Below are 18588 nucleotides of genomic sequence, written 5' to 3' on the forward strand. Positions count from 1 at the left end.
TACTGGCCGTTGAAGCATTGGGCGAGCATAAATTAGATTGAATTTCAACGTTATTCGATGCGCCTGAAGGTCCTAAGTGGCACGCCCCCCTCTAGTGTGGGTTGCGCCTTTAACTCCGTCCATTTAAACCCCCGCCCAAGACATTTAAATTGTGCGCCGCTGAAAAATTATTTGTCAGGATTTTCTAAATGGTATACAAACATTTTGAACACAGTTTTGAAAAATGCTATATCTTGACCAAATTCACCCTCCCTTCCCCCAGGTGTCGTGTACCCCCTTAAGAAAAATATTCCAGCTACTACTTGCCTAAAAATGGGAGATACTACATGAATATATTAGTTTCTTACATGACATGATTTATTCAATCGGTAACTACCAATTATTTACAAAGATTGGCCCACAACATAATAATACAGCAATTGCTTTGCTGTGACTGACACCATCACCTCCCAATGTTCAAAAACTATGCCAAGACAACTGGGAGACAAAGATGGCCATTGGGAACTGATCTGTAATCCTAAAGTTGACTACAACCATTATTCAATAAAGTAATGATACGAGATAATAATAATAATAATAATAATAATAATAATAATAATAATCACTGCCTCAAGTCTCACGGAGTCTAGTTAATGGTTAGAAGCAAGGTATGAAACAGTTGTTTTTTAATATGTTTTACAACCAAGTACATGAAACTTACTTCCATTCCCTCTGGTACCTCTCCTGGTCCCGGTGTGCAATTTTCTCATATTTTTCTTTCTCGTCCTTATCCAGGTTCTTCCAGCGAGCAGCCAACTCTTTAGCTATGAAGGCAAAGTCTTGTCCAGGAAATTCAGACAAAACTGAAATATATATATATATAAATGAATTTGAGCACATAAATATGAACTTCAATATATGTGTTTTTACCTATTTGTATTTACTTAGCTATATTTATCTAGTTGTAGTATAACAGGATGAGATGGATGGATGGGGTAAAAGGGGCATTGGGAAAGCGAGGAATATCTCTTGAGGAAGGAAGGGAGAAGGTAGAAGATAGGTGTGAGTGGAGAGTGGTTGTGTATAGATGATGCTGTGATGCATGGAAGGGAGTGGGTGGGGGATGGGGGGTGAGGGAGTATGTATGAATGATATTTTGATGGAGCCCAAAGGAGCCCAAAGGGATTTATCCCCATCTTCTCTTTTCTGCATGAGGGGAAGGAGAGGTGGGTGGGGTCGCCGATTTAATGTAGCGGCCTTGTTCTGGATGTGCTGTGTCTTGCTATATTACTTCTGACCCAGGACAGTCGGCAAGATGCAGGGATGACCTGTCATCCAGGAGGAGTTAAAAAAAGAGGGAGGAAAGGGTGGTGAATGGGAGTGGAGTATATGGGGATGAAATGGGTGGGAGTGGATTTATGCCTTTGACTTTGGCTAAAGGGGGAAAAAGCCGTTGGTATATATGTATGTATGTAGTATGACAGGATTGGAGCTGTGTTCAGGGAATTCTGTTTCTTTGCCTCCATTTATCAAACTTTGCCTTGTATTCATTTATGATGTTGGGCTGGATTATATTTTCATCCAACTTGTTCCATAAATCTATGTAGCCTGACAGCTAAATCTTCATGGTATAATTTTAACCCGAGTGTTCCTGACTGGTGTCACATATATTCCCATATATGTTAGGTTGGAATAGAATTATTACTTTGGATAACGGCGTCACTTGCAATTACGTGGGTGTCTGATTACAGAGAACGAGTATGGAGGACACGTGGGAAAAGGCCCATACAAAGAAGTGTTTGTTCTTCGTTTTGCGTAACAATCATCCTAGAGTGGTGCAGAACATTTCATTTAACTTGACCAATCAGGATCAGTCTCCATAGACGCAATTCCTATGGGCCAATCAGAGGATTTTTGTAGAAGGAACCAGGACGCCTTGGGTGTGTGAGAGAGACAGTCTGAGATACGAAGTGCCATGTAGAGGTTGGGTCGCCTTGGGAGGATTGTCGGCTGATGTAAGTCCTCTGTACTCCACCTGTGTTATTCGTAGATTTATTGACTCAGCTAGAATTTCATTTAGGTGTTGTGTAACATCTATGACAGTGATGCGGGAAGTCTAGACAGTGTTTTTCGTTGGTAATTAATTTTCTTTCACCCCCGTTAAAAGTTTTTCGAGCGGGAATCTTCTGTTTTGAAACTTATTTACTCATTTGCATGTTCAATGATTGTAATCACTCATGTAATCCTATTAACTTTAATGAATAGTGTTAAATGTTATCTGTGCATTTCATTTTTCTTGATTTTCATGATAGTGCAAAATCAAGTGGCGACCGTCGAGTGAGCTATCCCAAAGACATGGGGTCTTGGGAGTTCATTTATTTATTCACTCTTACTATGTGTTACGAGTCAGAAGGCCTTGCAGTTTTACTTTGAGGTATCCTAAAGACATAGGGTCTTGGGAACTCATACATTCATTCACTATGTGTTACAAGTCAGACGTGTGAGCGAGATTCGTAACATTGGTATATTGGGTTGGGTTACGTTGGGTTAAGTTTGTAGTGTACGTGTGGTGAGTTTGGCACCTATTCTCCACATGTATTTTGCATGAGGTTTTGTTCCTCTCACCACATGAGCCTTCACGGGCTTTTCCAGGGCCACGTGATGCCAGCCGCCTTGGCCCATGTTGGTGCCATGTGTGGCATGTCTCAAGGGTTGGCTCCAACTCCCGCCACTTAGGCAAGGATCACTTGATTTGCTGCCCTGGGAGATGATTGGCAAGTTTTCCAAGTGCGTAGACTGACCCACAGCAAGCAAAGGCTGCGTGGATTATAAGGGCAAGCATTCAGCCCATGGGTCCCGTAGAGAGAACAGTGGTATACAAGGAGTGCATGTTTCTACCCATAAGTATGTTCCCACATCTATGTTCTCCCTGGTAGTGAGTAGTTAGCCTCAGCTCCATTACATAGTTTCAATAAAGAGACAATTAAAACAGAGCCAGTGTTTGGTGTTACACCTCACCTTGTGGCACAGACTACCATAGTGGTGGTGGCGGTGGTTAGAGGCAACACGCTCTATACATGCACCCATTTTTAACTCAGTGAACATATGTACAAGGACAAATCACACTGCCAGGAACTACTCAGTGAATGCAAAAGGAGCATGAATTTGGTAACACAATGTTCAAAATGTAATTCTAAACCCCCAGGAGACTGGACACGTTAGTCATCAGTCCAAGGCACTGCAGGCTACAGCGGACATTCTGTTGTTCATTTCGACGGTAATAACTCACCACCCAATGAATGGCCTGCTTACATGATACAATGTGCAGATGTGGCTCATTCTCTTGAAAGAATGATGGACACCAGAGGTGAGCGACACTGACAAGATTGCTGTTGCCCAGCAGAAATCCACTGGCAATGCTGAGATGTCTGCTAGGTTAGCTCGAGGTAGGCACTCCAATGATTGGGATGCTTTCAAGTTGTCATTCAGGTGATAGTATCAACAGCTCTTTGGATGTTGGATGCTACCAAGATAAATGAGTTGGAGACACTAACCTAATATGCATTATGCTTAGCTGACATGGTCGTGTCATATATGGTTTACCACCCTGACAAGGAAGACCATGCCCTTTACATTGCCATAAACAAATTAAAGAAGGCCATGCACACGCAGTTCGCGAGTGTCCTCATTCACAAACAGGAGACATCCACTACCAGGCTCCTCCACGCAGAAATTGATTACATGCATCAGCACAACTTATCAATAAAAACAGAATATTCTGGTGACAGGGACTCAGCCTTGATGCTATACCTGGCCACGAGGACCATTTCGCAATCACCCATTACACCACCAACCCATTCCATTTCTACAATTCACAGGCATATATATTTTTTCCTGCCTCGCCATGTGCAAGAGCCAGAGACAGCTCCTTGAGAGGAAGACACATACTCTCCCTACAGGGCTGACACTACTCACAGGGCTGGGGGACACAGGAACATGTGGAAATGGAACTGCGGGCGTAGTGTCCAAAACAGGTGGCGCCCCTACTGTCCCCATTGCAGGAAACTGGGCCACTCTACCAAGGCATGCTATTTTCACCCACATGGCCAAACAAGCACACCTTGTCATGCCTGTGGTGGTGCAGGCTATGTGAGAAATGGAGAAAAGTCTGGTTTGTCTGAAATGGCTGAAGTAATGACCAGGCATTTTAGGTCTGTATTTACAATTGAAAACTCACAATTTTGGGATGAAGGACAGTGAGAAAGATACCCCGAAATGAAAAAAATAATGGTGACAGAGAAAGAAATAAGGGACCAAATAAAGAACCTTTCCATCAGAAAGTCATACAGGCCTGATGAAATAGCAAACTGGATATTGAAAGAATGCATAGATGAACTTACAGACATAATACACAAGATAATTGACTTCTCACTCAAAGAGGGAAAAGTATCACAAGATTGGAAAAATGCAAATATTGTACCAACATACATAGGAAACAAAGAAAATCCAACAAACTATAGCCCAGTATCCCTTACAAGCACAACTGCAAAAATATGCGAAAAAGTTATTAATAAGAAATGGATTAAACACTTGGAAGAGAACAATATACTAAACCCTAAACAATTTGGATTTAGAAATGGAAGATCATGTACTACAAACTTAATATGCTTTTACTCAAGATTAATAGAAATAATACAAGAAAGAGACAGATGGGCAGATTGTGCTTTCTTGGACTTACAGAAGGTTTTGGACAAAGTACCACACAAAAAGCTAATAAGAAAAATTGAAATAGGTAAAATACAAGGAAAATTATTGGAATTGATGAAAGATTTCTTAAAGGGAAGAAAAATGAGGGTGGTATTTAGAGACAAGAACTCAAATTGAGAAGATATAATAAGTGGAGTTCCCCAAGGCTCGGTATTGGTTCCGATAATGTTTGCTATTTATGTAAATGACATGGATGAAGGCATGGAATGTTGTATAAACTTCTTTGCAGATGATGTGAAACTAAGAGAGTAAGTACAGAGAAAGATTGCAAATCTTTTCAAGAAGACCTGGACAAAGTCTGGAAATAGAGTAAAAAAATGAAGTGAACTTCAACATTAAGAAATGTAGTACAATGAAATTTGAAAATAGCAAAAATAGAATTTCGGGTCAATATAAAATTGGTACAAAGGTGTTAAAAAAGTAAACTCGGAAAGGGACCTAGAATAACTATCTCAAATGACATGACACCAGATGAACATGTCAACAAATTAGTCAGAGAAACTTTTAATTCATTAAGATCAATGAAAGTGGCCTTTGACTACATGGAGGAAGAGATGGTAAAGAAAATACTAATTACACTGATAAGACCAAAATTGGAATATGCAGTGTCACTATGGACATCTAACACCAAACAAACGTAAAGAATCTAAAAAGAATTCAAAGAGCAACGACAAAGATGGGACCAACACTTTGCAATCTGACATACGAACAAAAATTGGACAAACTAAATTTACCAACCCTGGAACAAAGAAGAGAAAGAGGTGATTTGATAACCATTTACAGAATTATGAAGGGGATGGAAATTCTTGATAGGGATGACCTACTAAAATGGGACAGAAGAAATACAAGAGGACATGAGAAGAAACTAAGAAAGCCAGTTACAGAAGACATCTGAAAAAGAATAGCTTTCCACAAAGTGATAGATATCTGGAATAAACTGAAAGAGGAAACAATGAGTGCTAAAACTATACATGACTGAAAAAACTGGATGCAGAAAGATACAACAGTGGGTCACTATGAGCATAGCTCTCCTCCCACAAAATACAACTAGGTAAACACAAAGGAAAGCCTGCAGCAAGATAACTGCGGAGCATAGAAAACACATGAAAATTGTCCTTGTAGATTTTTCCAGTACTCATAGTGCTAGAGGTAGGTTGGCCATGGTGACATTTAAATTATTTGGGCCAAACACCATCCAGTCTGTTTGTGCTCTCCTTGACACAGATGCAACAGTATCTCTTTTTCATATTCTGCCTGTCGATGCCGAAGGATTCCAGGTGGGCACAACCAGAATCATAGTGGCAGATGGTTCAGAAAAAAAAAAAAAAAAAAAAAAAAAAAAATGAAAAACTGGCATTTGTGTTTGTCCACCATATCACATACAAAGACCAGGAACAAAACAGGTCCCATTACAGATCCTTGTGGTACTCCAGAAGTAACTACAGCTTTCTCAAGCTGTATTCCCATGATTTCAACCATCTGCTCTCTATAAGAAAAGAATGTCCTGATTCTATTTAAGATATTGCCCTTGACTCCATATACTTTGAGGTTTATCAATAATCTGGTGTGAAGGAGTGTCAAATGCCTTTTAACAATCGAGGTAATTTACATTGACCGGTGCCTGATTACTAATTTCAGTGGTCTGTGTCTCCATATACAGTATGTTAGTGGGTTGGTTACTGTGCTCCTTCTTTGAATCCATGTTGACTGTTACTAATTAGCTAATTGTTCTCTACATCTTTCACTAGCATTTCCTGAATTAAAATCTCATACAGTTTGCATAACATGCAGGTTAGAGCAACAGGACAGTAGCAAAGTGGATAAAGTTCATCTCTTTTCTTAAAGATAGGCCATATTTTGGCAGTTTTCCAGGGTGTTGGGAGTATTCCTGTGCTTGGAGACTCATCTGGAGGGTCACTGGTAAAGTCAACTTTATTCTTTGAAAACTAACTCCTCTTTCATCAGCATATAATAAATAACAAATAATGCTTTGTGATTTAGGTGATTGGGAAAGCAGGACATTTTACAGAGAAAATTATAAAAAAGTTGCGCAAATTTTGTGAGCCACTTGTACAATGGGAAAGCTTCTAAAATGTTTTTCCATTTAATGATATCAAACACTTATTCTCTAACATTTTGCAATACCATATTACTATGATACAGCCTGAGTGCTGAAAAAAAACTTATATGTCATGCACAAATACATACATATTTTTTCATAAGTTTTAAAGTTATGGCTCTTTTCGTAAATTAATCAGATAAAATCATTAATTTGTAGAAATAAAATGAGTATAGCTTACCTTTACCACGAATCTCCCGAGAAAATAGGATAAAAGCACTCGCTGGCTTCTTTAAGGGTTTGCCATTGATATAATCATAATTGGCAACTCCAACAGAACTCAGACAAGCTTTCTTGACACCTTTGGTAGATGCTCCTTTTGAGACACCATCATATGTCTTGGAATCTGGGTAAGGACGCTTCTGGGCACCAATCAGAGCCGCCTTTGAATTTGACAAACTAAGTACAGGAGGCTTTGCCAGTGAAATGGTCTATAAAAAAGAATTCAAAACTTCATGAAAATCTAATATATGTTTGGAAAATATATATATATATAATTACAACAAAAATAATTTCTACATAGTTTCTTTGGTACAGGTATAAACTTACCAATACTGTGTGTATATATATATATCCTTTTTTTTTATAACTTGTATGAGGGTATGAATGATTTTTTTGTTTTTTGTTTTTAAGTCTATCTATCATCAACCAATTACAGCATATAGATCACTAGTCCATTCATACTTGGAGTATGCTGTTTTTATATGATCTCCAAATTTCATTTGACATTGACAGATTGCAAAGAGTACAGTGCTAGGCCACAAAATTCATACCAAATATAAGAAACACAGCATACAAAAACTGCTTAAAACATTTTATTATATTATTTTAAAAAGACTAGTGAGGTGGCTTAATACAAGACTTTAGTATTTTTAAGGAACTGATAACATACTAAATTCTACCCATGTGAGAAATAATAGCCTTATGGGAGCGTCGCGAGCGATCATTCAAAAAATTCTGGTACATGAGCAAATTTTAGGTAAACATTTCATAAGAATCTCCATGACGGTGGCAACACATACAAAGTTATACAACTGTATTTTGTTTCTATTTATCTATACAGCATAAAACAGATAAAATATTGGCAACCTCTGGAAACCCCATTGCATAAAAAACATTCTGTATATTGAAATAACGTTAACATTTTTATAGTTATTTTGATTTTTGCTATGGAATTGTGTTTATGGAGATATTTGGCAACTCCTCCCACCATCATACTCCACAAAGACAGTAGACAAGGCATCAGTACTCTTGAAAAGGTCAATGTAAGGTGATGTTGCTCCTGGCACTCTCACCGTATGCAACAGTTTTGATTCCTCGCCCTGTATTATTGCTGTGATCATGGAAAAATTAACAAGAAACAAGAGAGTGAAGCAGCAGAATATAGAGAGGGCCCATGAGTGCCTGAAATAGAAACAAGAAGGAAAAAGAAAGAGGAGAAAAGCAGCACGGCTACACCCAGCATTCTGCAAGTATCTACTAGCCACGCCTACCTTACACCTCCACCCACGCCACACCACTCACCCCCACTTCACACCTCATCAGCAAAGAGGAAATTGGAGATTTGCTATACATCGCAACCATCAAACAAATGGTCGCAAAAATTTAAATCCCACGTCCTGTAAAGTTTATGTTCTTGTTCTTTCTGTTGTAATATCTTCAATTGTTCTTTATGGATTTTTGTAATTTTTGTTTCATTTGAAAGAAACATCATTCTCTTTATTTTCTACAGTAAAAAAAAAAAAAAAATAATTGATTTATTCATTTATTTATGAAACCTGAATTTTCCAGCATTTTTTATTCAGAGAAACAAATGAATAAAAAATCAGAGTTATTTTGTTTGATAAAATGTATTCAATAATTTTTGTTCCCCAGACGAAGCTTTCATTTCATACCAAGCTGAATGATGTGGAAGGATTTTCCATTAATTAGAGCTTCACTATATCTTCACTATGCCTTATATATACATGGGAGGAACACAATACCCTGAGGAATTATACACTAATGTAAGGGGTAATTATACCTAAGTTCATTAAATACATATTTGAAAATTTAATTTCACCTACTCTATAAAGCGATGCGACACTCCCTTAAGCTGTCAGGACTGTCAAATGTACATACATATAACAAGGCTTTTTTTCCCCTTGCATGGGTAGAAACAATTTTGCCAATTGCATTAACAATGATTTGAATAAGTTCCCAATTTAACTGAATGTAATACAATTCAAAAAATTAAAATTCACTTAGATATACATCTATTAAATATAAGTATGGATTTTATTTCCACATCTGACCTTGTTATGGAACAAATTGTAATAGAGCTCTCATTGATTTGAAAGTGTACAACAGGGTTGACAGAAAAGCATCATGGAATATGAGGGCAAAGTATTAGATCTTCCTTGATATATAGACAGATAGACAATAAAGCTTGCATAGGGTAAGGGATTGAAATAGTTCAAGGTATAGGGGGGCTGTGCCAAGGATATGTAATGTCACCATGATTGGTCAACATGTATATGGATGGGGTGGTGAGGAATGTATACACAAGGACGCTAGGCAGGTGAGCCAGTTGCTGTTTGCATATGATAGTGTACTTGTGGCTGAGTTAGAAGACAGACCAAATCAGTTAAGGGAGTGTCGCCAGTGATCATTTGAAAAATTCTGGTACATGAGCAAATTTTAGGTAAACATTTCAAAAGAATCTCTATGATGGTAGCAACACTCATACAAAGTTATACAACTGTATTTCATTTCTATTTTTTTTTATACAGCATAAAATAGATAAAATATTGGCAACCTCTGGCAACCCCATTGCATAAAAAACATTCTGTATATTGAAATAGTGTCAACATTTCTATAGCTATTTGTTTTTTTGCTACGGAATTTTGTTTATAGAGATATTTGGCAACTCCTCCCACCAGCATACCCCACAAAGTAAGTGGACTGGGCACCAGTACTCTTGAAAAGTTCAAAGGTGATGTCGCTCCTGGCACTTTCACCATACGCATTAATTTTGATTCCTCACCCTGTATTGTTGCTGTAATCATGGAAAATTAACAAGAAACAAGAGAGTGAAGCAGCAGAACATAGAGAGGGCCCATGAGTGCCTGAAATAGAAACAAGAAGGAAAAAGAAAGAGGAGAAAAGCAGCACAGCTACACCCAGCACTCTACAAGCATTTACTAGCCACGCCCACCTTACACCTCCTCCACCCACATCACACCATTCACCCTCACCTCACACCTCATCAGCAAAAAGGAAATTGGAGAGTTGCTATACATGGCAATCATCAAACAAATGGTCTCAAAAATTTAAATCCCCATGTCCTGTAAAATTTATGTTCTTGTTGTTTCTGTTGTAATATCTTCGGTTGCTCTTTATGGATTTTTGTAATTTTTGTCTCATTTTAAAGAAAACATCATGCTCTTTATTTTCTACAGTAATAAATAAAGGAAATTTGAGATAGGAAAAAATATATATTTATGAAACCTGAATTCTGCAGCATTTTTGAATTACTCAGATAAATTAATAAAAAATCAGAAGTATTAGTTTAAATATTTTTATTCAATAAGATTTGTTCCCCAGACTCTAAGCTTTCATTTCATACCAAGCTGAATGATGTGGAAGGATTTTCCATTAAGTAATTAGCTTCACTAGAGCTAACTACATATCACTATCTTTTATGAACTTGTTATAACAAAATTTCAAATGCACAAAACTGAAATATAATCTGTGTATCTTTTCTTACCTGTACATTGTCACTCTCAGCACCCTTCAGAAGTCCTCTGCTCCAAGCGTTCTGGTCATCTAAATCTGTTGTTGTACCCAGTGGGTTCTCCTTGTGGAAGCTTCTTTCCTGAGGAACAGTTGTGGTAATATTCTGTTGATGGGAGTGAGCTATAGCTCCATTTTCAATTCCCTTCTCCAGTGCTGGTGTTTCTTTTTGAAGCATGTCCTTATCCTTCTGGTTATCTACTTCCCTAAAATTATTCTGTTGGACTTCAGAAGCCTCTTTTGACTCCATTTTTAGGTCACTACCAGCATTATTCACCAGAATTTCCATGTTCTCCTTCCGGATGAAACTGTCATCATCAAAAGCTTTTGATCTATCCAACTGAGGAATAACAAATACTGGAACTCCATCTTCTCCCTCCAAAGTTACATGTAATTTACCATTCATGGGTTGTTCTGATGAACTATTCTCTTTATGTCCCTGGTTGGCATCATTCCTTGCTTCTTCATGCACTGGTCTCTTTTGGTTTTCATGATCAAGATTTTCCTCTGAATGGTTAATTTTATTTTGCAATTGTTCTCCTGAATTTTCATGAGCAAAATTGTTCTCTAAGTTGTCTCTCTGCTTTTTTTCAGCACTTTTCATTTCTTCAGCTTGGACAAGTGATGGTTTTGCACCTGACTGAAATCCTGCAGACATGTTAAAGAAGTCACTATCCCATGTATTCCTGAGCTCTGCCATATAATCTTCTGGTTCTATTGAACTTAATGATGCTGAGAATGGAACTTTACCATTACCCTTCTCTAGGATGGAACCATCATTGGAGTTCTGTGTGCTTACTTGAGGTTTGCTTACCAAAGGCTTAGGGAGGGACTTGTTGCTCCCTTCAGTTCTTTCTCCATTCTCTATAACATTTACTATCTTCTCCCTCTGATCATTCAGGCAACCCACTCTTACTGGGCCATCAAGAAATGACTCTTTGTCTTTTGTCTGCACATTTACCGACACATTCTCCTTTTCAGATTCTTTGTTTTGTGCCTGTGTGGCAGCAGCATATGTGCAGGTTATATCCTCACAGACATTTTTTTTTTCTTTGATATCCTTGGCATTCTGGGATTTTTGCAACACTCCATACATGTCCTCAAGCACTTTGATGAGAAGACTAATAACCGTTTCCTGTAAAGAGAAAACGAATAAAATCTAATGTAATGCAGAATGAACTGACCTTTTAAAGCAGCATTACCCCTTTATAAGTGGGAAAAGGCCTTGTGGTATATGTACATATCTATGTACAAAGACCTAACACCCTTTTGAGGGAGCTGACTAAATCAAAGTAGAAAGCCACACTAGGACCCACTTATACCATTATTACCACCTATTCTTGGGGACAAAGGCTCACCTGCCCCCCTAACCTCCCATACCAACAAACACATACCACCATAATGCATTGGTCAAATGCAGTACAAGGTGCACAGTCACTGCAGGGTCTGACAGTTGAAGCTGGTTTATTCCCACTACTTCATTCTGTGGCAACCTCCTTCCACATCTACTCATCTATTCATCCTTTCACCACCTCTCTTTATACTCCTATCTTATGCATTTTCACTTTCCTGTTCAATCAACATACAACAGGTATCAAAAGCTTTTTTCACTACATTCTTCCACTGCATGTATGATTTTCCTCTCAGGCTCATTCCACTTCTTTCTACACTTGGTTGATTTGTCCCTAATCTGTTCTTTCCATGTGCCCATACCAGCTCAACACATTCTGGTCCATCCTATGAGACAGCTTTCTTTCAATATTTGATCTTCTGCATCACTATCTTTCAATCTACTCAATCTTGAAACACTTATCATACTCCTCTAACACTTCATCTCAGATACCCTTAGTCATACGAAAATACACCAGAAAAGTGAGGATGCTTATGGAATATGAAGACAAATCCATTGATGGTCATATCACAAGTTAAAAAGATTAAAACAAAAAATGTAACAAAGAGAATTAAGTACACTACTGACCTCCTCATGCAGAAGAACCTTGTCCTTGTTTGGTTCAAGGTTGACATCAATCAAGTGAGGAGGAACTGAGGCAGACACCATCCCGATGGGATATCGGCTGTGGCAATTATCCATGCTTTGACCAAAGTGTGCTTTGACAACCTGGTCAAGAAACAGGAGTGGAATAGAATAGTGTTGTACAATGGGATGAAGGGTGAAGTGAGGTGAGGTGGAATGAGATGGTGTGGGGTTAAATAGGGTTAGGTGGGATGTTGTACAACAGGCTTTAATCTCATGACCTATGTCTACTACAAAGACCAAATTTTTAGACTTTTTATTTATCTTAAATTATATATTGAGTGTTGAGAGTTGAGTGGAGTATAGGTGGGGAAAGAGGAAAAGGACAGAAGGTAGGGAGGTACCTAGAGTTAACTGCTTAAATGAGAAAGAAAAGGAGTATGAGAAGAAGCTGAGACAGGAGTGAGAGGGAGTGAAGGATAGAGTAGAAATAGGAGTGGAGGAGGAATGGGGATGGTTCAAGGAGGGAGTCATAAGGTGTGCAAAGATGGTGTGTGGAACAAGGAAGATAGAAGGTAATAGAAGGGAGGGTAGTGAGACGTGGGATGAGGAAGCAAAGAAGGGTGTAGAAGAGAAGAAGCAAGCTTTCATACACTGGTTACAAATTAAGATGAGGGAATCATATGAGAGGTACAAAGTAAAGAGAAGAGAAGTAAAGCATAAGATTAAGGAGGCAAAGACGAGAGCAGATGTGAAATAGGGTAGGAGTATGACAGAAAATTTTGAAAGTAATAAAATATTTTTTGGAAAGAAATTAAGAGAGGAAGAGGAGGCAAATCAAATAGAGAAGAAAAGGTAAAAGGTGCAGATGGAGAGATGATAATGGAAGAGAAGGCAGTGAGAGGAAGGTAGGCAGAGTATTTGAGGGATTTGCTAAATGTGAAGGAGGATAGGGAGGGAAAGGTAATTGCAGTGGGAACTCCTAAGAAAATGACAGTGATGAGTGAGGAGAAATAAAGAAAGATGAAGTGAAGGCAGCTGTTAAAATGATGAGCGCAGGTAAGGCACCTGGGTTGGATGGATGCCATGCAGAATGTCAAAAAAAAAAAAAAGGAGGTACAGTGATGGTGGACTGGCTGGTGAGGTTATTTAACATTTGTTTAAGAGAGAGTAGAGTGCTGGAGGACAGGAGGGGTGCCTGTATAGTTCCACTTTACAAGGGAAAAGGGGGCAAGTGTGAGTGTAGTAGTTTCAGAGGGATCAGTTTATTAACCTCTTCCATACGGTGCCACCTACGTAGGCGGCATGAGGAGCAAGTGGATACGCGAGGCTGCCATATCGGCGTCTTGATTATATTTATTGTAGTTGTCCCTGCGTAACTGACATACTCTCTAAACTGGCTTCATCACATTTTCTATGGTTATCAAAATTCATGGGTGAAAGAGAGAACGATCGATATAAGCGGTGACTATTTTTTTATGATGCGAGTATTATGACGCAACATCGTATGTCTGGCAGCTAATGCTGCCCGCGAGATTTTGGCCCGGAGTGAAGTGGTTAAGTGTAGTTGGGGAGGCTTATGGGAGGGTTTTAATTGAGGGAATTAGGAGAGGAACTGAGAGAGTAATTGGTGAGGAACAGTGTGGATTTAGGAGAGGTTAGGGTTGCATAGATCAGATTTTTGTGGTGAGAGACATGTGAGAAAGTTTTAGGAAAAGGTAAGGATGCATTTTTGGGCTTTTATGGATTTGGAAAAGGCTTATGACAGGATAGGCAGGAAGGCACTGTGGGAGGTATTGCAGATATATGGGATAGGAAAGCTTTTAAGAGCAGTCAAGAGTTTTTACAATAGTAGAGTTTGTGTTAGAATCAGAAATAGAGAGAGTGAGTGGTTTGAGGTATAGGTGGGATTTTGTCAGGGATGTGTTATGCTGCCTTGGCTGTTCAATTTATACATGGATGGGGTGGTGCGAGAGGTAAATGCAAGGGTGGTGGGTTGGGGATTGGAGATGGTTAAAGAAAATGGAGACAAGTGGGAAATAAGCCAGTTGTTGTTTCCTGGTGACAATGCACTTGTGGCATGATCAGAGGAGGGATTGAGGAAGTTAGTGTCAGAGTTTGGGAAGGTGTCCAAAAGAAGGAAGTTGAAGATAAATGTATAAGGGAAGAAAGCAGCAGCAGACTGGAAGTGAGTATTAAGGGAGAGAGACTGGAGGAAGTGGATATTTTTAGACACTTGGGTGCAAATGTAGTGGGAAAGGGAGGAGTAGAGGTGAAGGAAGAATGTAAATTGAGAGAAGTGAGTAAATGACTTTGGGGATTAAAAAGTGTAATAAGAAACAAACATTTGAAAATGGATGCTAAGAGGAGATTGTATGAAGGAGTGATTGTGCCAACAGCACTGTATTGGGTAGAAACATGGAACATAAGAGAGGAAGAGAGGAGTTTAAATGTGTTTGAGATGAGGTGCCTGAGAAGTATGATAGGGATTACTAGGTTGGATAGAATGAGAAATGAGGAGGTGAGGAGAATGGGGGTGGAAAGGGAGTTGGGAGATAGGGTTGATGAAAGAGTACTGGAATGGTTTGGACATATGGAAAGAATGAGTGAAGAAAGATTAGTAAAAGAGGTGTGGAAGGCAGAGGTGGAAGGGGTAAACATGAGGGGCCAACCAAGGATGAGATGGATGGATGGGGTAAAAGGGCCATTAGGAAAGAGGGGAATGTCTGTTGAGGAAGGACAGGAGAAGACAGAAGATAGGAGTGAATGGAGAATGTAAGGGATGCAATGAGTGGGAGTGGCTTTTGTGCCTTTTGGATGTCCTAGTGTCTTTTGGATGTCCTGTGGCCTACATAGCTCTACTCTCCAGGAACCTGCACTCAAGTAGTAGATTTTAAAAAATCATTAGGTATGATGAGTGGATGTTTTGTATTTTGTACTCCAGGACTGGAATCCAATTTATCAATCAATTAATATAATGCTTCAGTTTCTTGCAAAAAAGTTGTGGCTCCCAGGAAATTGGTCACAGTCATCGAGTCAGCCCATAAGTCACTAACTGAATTTTTTTTTGTGAAGTTGTCTAGAATGAGTGAGTGTAAGACAGTGTAGTATATGGTATTCTGTCTTTTGTGTGGTAGTTCCATCTTGGCAATTGAAGTCTGTTGACAGTCAGATTTTGTGCTAGGACTGTTTTGGTGCAGTATGATGAATGTAGATGTACCACTACAATTCTTACTTGTTTTAGAAGTGATTTCTTTGCTGGCCTTATTTCAATGGGAGTTTGAAACATAGACTTTGATGGTGTATTATGGAGTGTTTATATTGTGATCACAGTATGTGTTGTGGGGTACTGGGAGTATATTGTAAATATATGAGTAGAATACTGATAGAATATTTTTCATGTTATTTTTTGTGGACTGTGTTTGTGTGATGTAATGTAAGGGGTGAGTGGGTACAAAGGGGCTTGTATAGAATTGTGTGCCACTTTCATGTTCTGATCTTTGGGGAGGATTTTAGTTACTTGGTGTAGAAGTTTTATTGGTGTTTTAGAACTGCCAGTTATTATTTCTGAAAACTTATTTTGTATTATCTATAAGTTCTTTCTTTTCTCAGCTGTTGGATACCATACTATGGATGCATAGTTGAATATAGTTTTTTCCTAACTGTTTATCAGCATTTTATCACTCATTTTATGCAATGGGGGGACGGAGAGGGGGGGTCACCGATTTAATGAAGCGGCCTTGCTGTGGATGTGCTGTGTCTTGTGACACTGCTTCTGACCCAGGGCAGTGGACAAGGTGCAGGGATGACCCGTCATTCAGGAGGTGCTAAGATAAGAGGGAGGGTGGAGGGGTGTGGAGTGTATTCAGGGATGGAGTGGGAGGGAATGATTTTGTGCCTTTTTCTTTTTGGCTACCCCCCTTGTAAGGGGGAGGAAGCCTTGGTATATGTATGTATGTATGTATATTTATCAGCAGTGATGGGTGCTTTCTGCTTTCCAAATCCCATGCCTAAAACTTTACTACAGAGTCTTCTGATGAAGAGTGAAGGCCATGTGTGTATGAAATGTGAGACCAAATATTTTAGTGTTTTTACCCAGTGGGAGAGGTTGACCATTTAACATCTTCAATACGAGTAAAATACTTGTGAGTACATTAGACTGTCTGATGTACAATGATGCATCACAATACATTTGTTATAAAATCTAAAGTTGCAGCTGTTATAATTGTTCTCTTTTACCCAGAATGTTTATAACTAAAAAAATGTGATAAAAACTTTTCACAGAATACAGAGGTCACTCAGCTACAACTACATAATATAATTAGAAAGCTGATGCCAGCATCCTCGTGTACCCACTCATGCCTTATGACACCTACATATGCGTCATCAGATTCTAGGGACTAACCAGGCATTCCTTTGATTCATAGTAGTCAGGGGTAAGCATGTTATTGAAGATTTCTAAAGGGATGAAGAAATTCTTTGTGCCAGCTTACTGAGTTAAGTTTGAGTGATTTGAGCTGCTAGCTTGAAATTGTGCTGAACTATTACTGTTCAGTCATCTGTGTATGTAAAAGCTTGTGTTGTGCTCTGCATATGGGACAGGAACATCAAGTATAAATGGGTTAAATAGTGTTGGTAAGTGGTGATGGTATTGCTCCTTAGAGGACTCTGTTGTACAGTCTTTTGGTGTATGATACATGGTTATTTTGAGATTCTCTGCATTCTATATCAGCTAGGAAGTGTGTCAACCACTTGTCATTGTTGTGCACTTCAGCTTCTATGATAATTTCTATCAGAATGTGTTTAGGTTCTGTGTCAAAAGCCTCATTTATGTCTATTCCATCACTATTGTTCTGTCATGTGGCATTCAATAAAGGCTAAGTGGCACTGCTATTTACAATGGAGGTTGAGGTGATGGTGGTTCGAACCCTGCCATGGGTGGGTTGAACTAAGGGTATGATTAATTAAATCCCATGCTACAAAGTTCTCTGTGAGGGGCACTGTCCTTGTCTCCTGATATGGGGGAGTTTTGCAACATTAAACTGAATCAAGTTGAATTGAACTGTAAAGGTAAAGTATGTATGCTCTATCTCTCTCTTTCTCTACCAAAAGGCTTCTTCCCCCCTTATACGGGAGATCGCCAGCCAAGGCAATGCACCCACCCCCGACTCGTCCCACAGCAATCCATCACCAATTTGTTTCCTTTTTCTTAGTTCCTTGCTCCCTACCAATTACCAGGGTTAGAAACAATGCAGCAAGACACAGCACATCCAAGGACACTATTGGGTGCAATTTTCATCAACTTCATCAATGTGAGGAATGATGTAAAAAATATAGCAGATAAAAAGAATCTAAATACTAAAATACAATGAAAGATTATATCTTAAGTAATTTACAGGGAAAACGCATTACAATATGATGTAAAAAGGCATAGAAGCTCCAAGTTCATGCTATCTAGAAAGTAGAGACTTTTTAATTATAATTAAAATAAAACAATTATTTCTTTATAAACCTATCTTATGATCACCCCTTAATACCTTTTCTATAGATTTATGACGAACATGGCGGTCGTTGACGAAGACAAAAAGACGATCTGGAGTTGAGCGGGAGAAATTAGGCACATCACGGCCTAATGCAGGGGGAAGAAACACCACAACTTTGGTCTACAAAAGAGCAAATTACAGTTAGAGGGTAGCCAAAAAAGAAAAAGGCATAGAAATCACTCCCACCCATTCCATTCCCTACATATTCCACTCCCTTCCACCCTCCCTCTCATCTTGGCACCTCCTGGATGACGGGTCATCCCTACATCCTGTCCACTGCCCTGGGTCAGAAGCAGTGTCGCAAGACACAGCACATCCACAGCAAGGCCGCTTCATAAATTCAGCACCCCCCCTCTCCGTCCCCTCATGCAGAAAAGGAGAAGATGGGGAGAAATCCCTTCGGGCTGTGTCAAATTTTTTCTCGTACATAC

General features: G+C 39.0%; 1 protein-coding gene across 3 annotated transcripts in view; it reads right to left on the reverse strand.

Moving 5' to 3' along the window:
* The window catches only part of LOC143033392 (PMS1 protein homolog 1-like), a 52088-nt gene that overhangs the window by 24351 nt on the left and 9149 nt on the right, over nt 1-18588 (reverse strand). For all 3 annotated transcript variants that reach the window (XM_076198966.1, XM_076198881.1, XM_076198799.1), the window contains exons 7-11: nt 18152-18277; nt 12618-12758; nt 10614-11774; nt 7047-7296; nt 701-842 (exon numbers count right to left, since the gene is read on the reverse strand). In XM_076198966.1, coding sequence (XP_076055081.1) covers nt 701-842; nt 7047-7296; nt 10614-11774; nt 12618-12758; nt 18152-18277 — 1820 coding nt within the window. The remainder of the gene's footprint in view (nt 1-700; nt 843-7046; nt 7297-10613; nt 11775-12617; nt 12759-18151; nt 18278-18588) is intronic.

The sequence above is a fragment of the Oratosquilla oratoria genome, chromosome 1 (genome assembly GCF_046742065.1).
Source record: "Oratosquilla oratoria isolate Oo_2021 chromosome 1, ASM4674206v1, whole genome shotgun sequence".
Lineage (NCBI taxonomy): Eukaryota > Metazoa > Arthropoda > Malacostraca > Stomatopoda > Squillidae > Oratosquilla > Oratosquilla oratoria.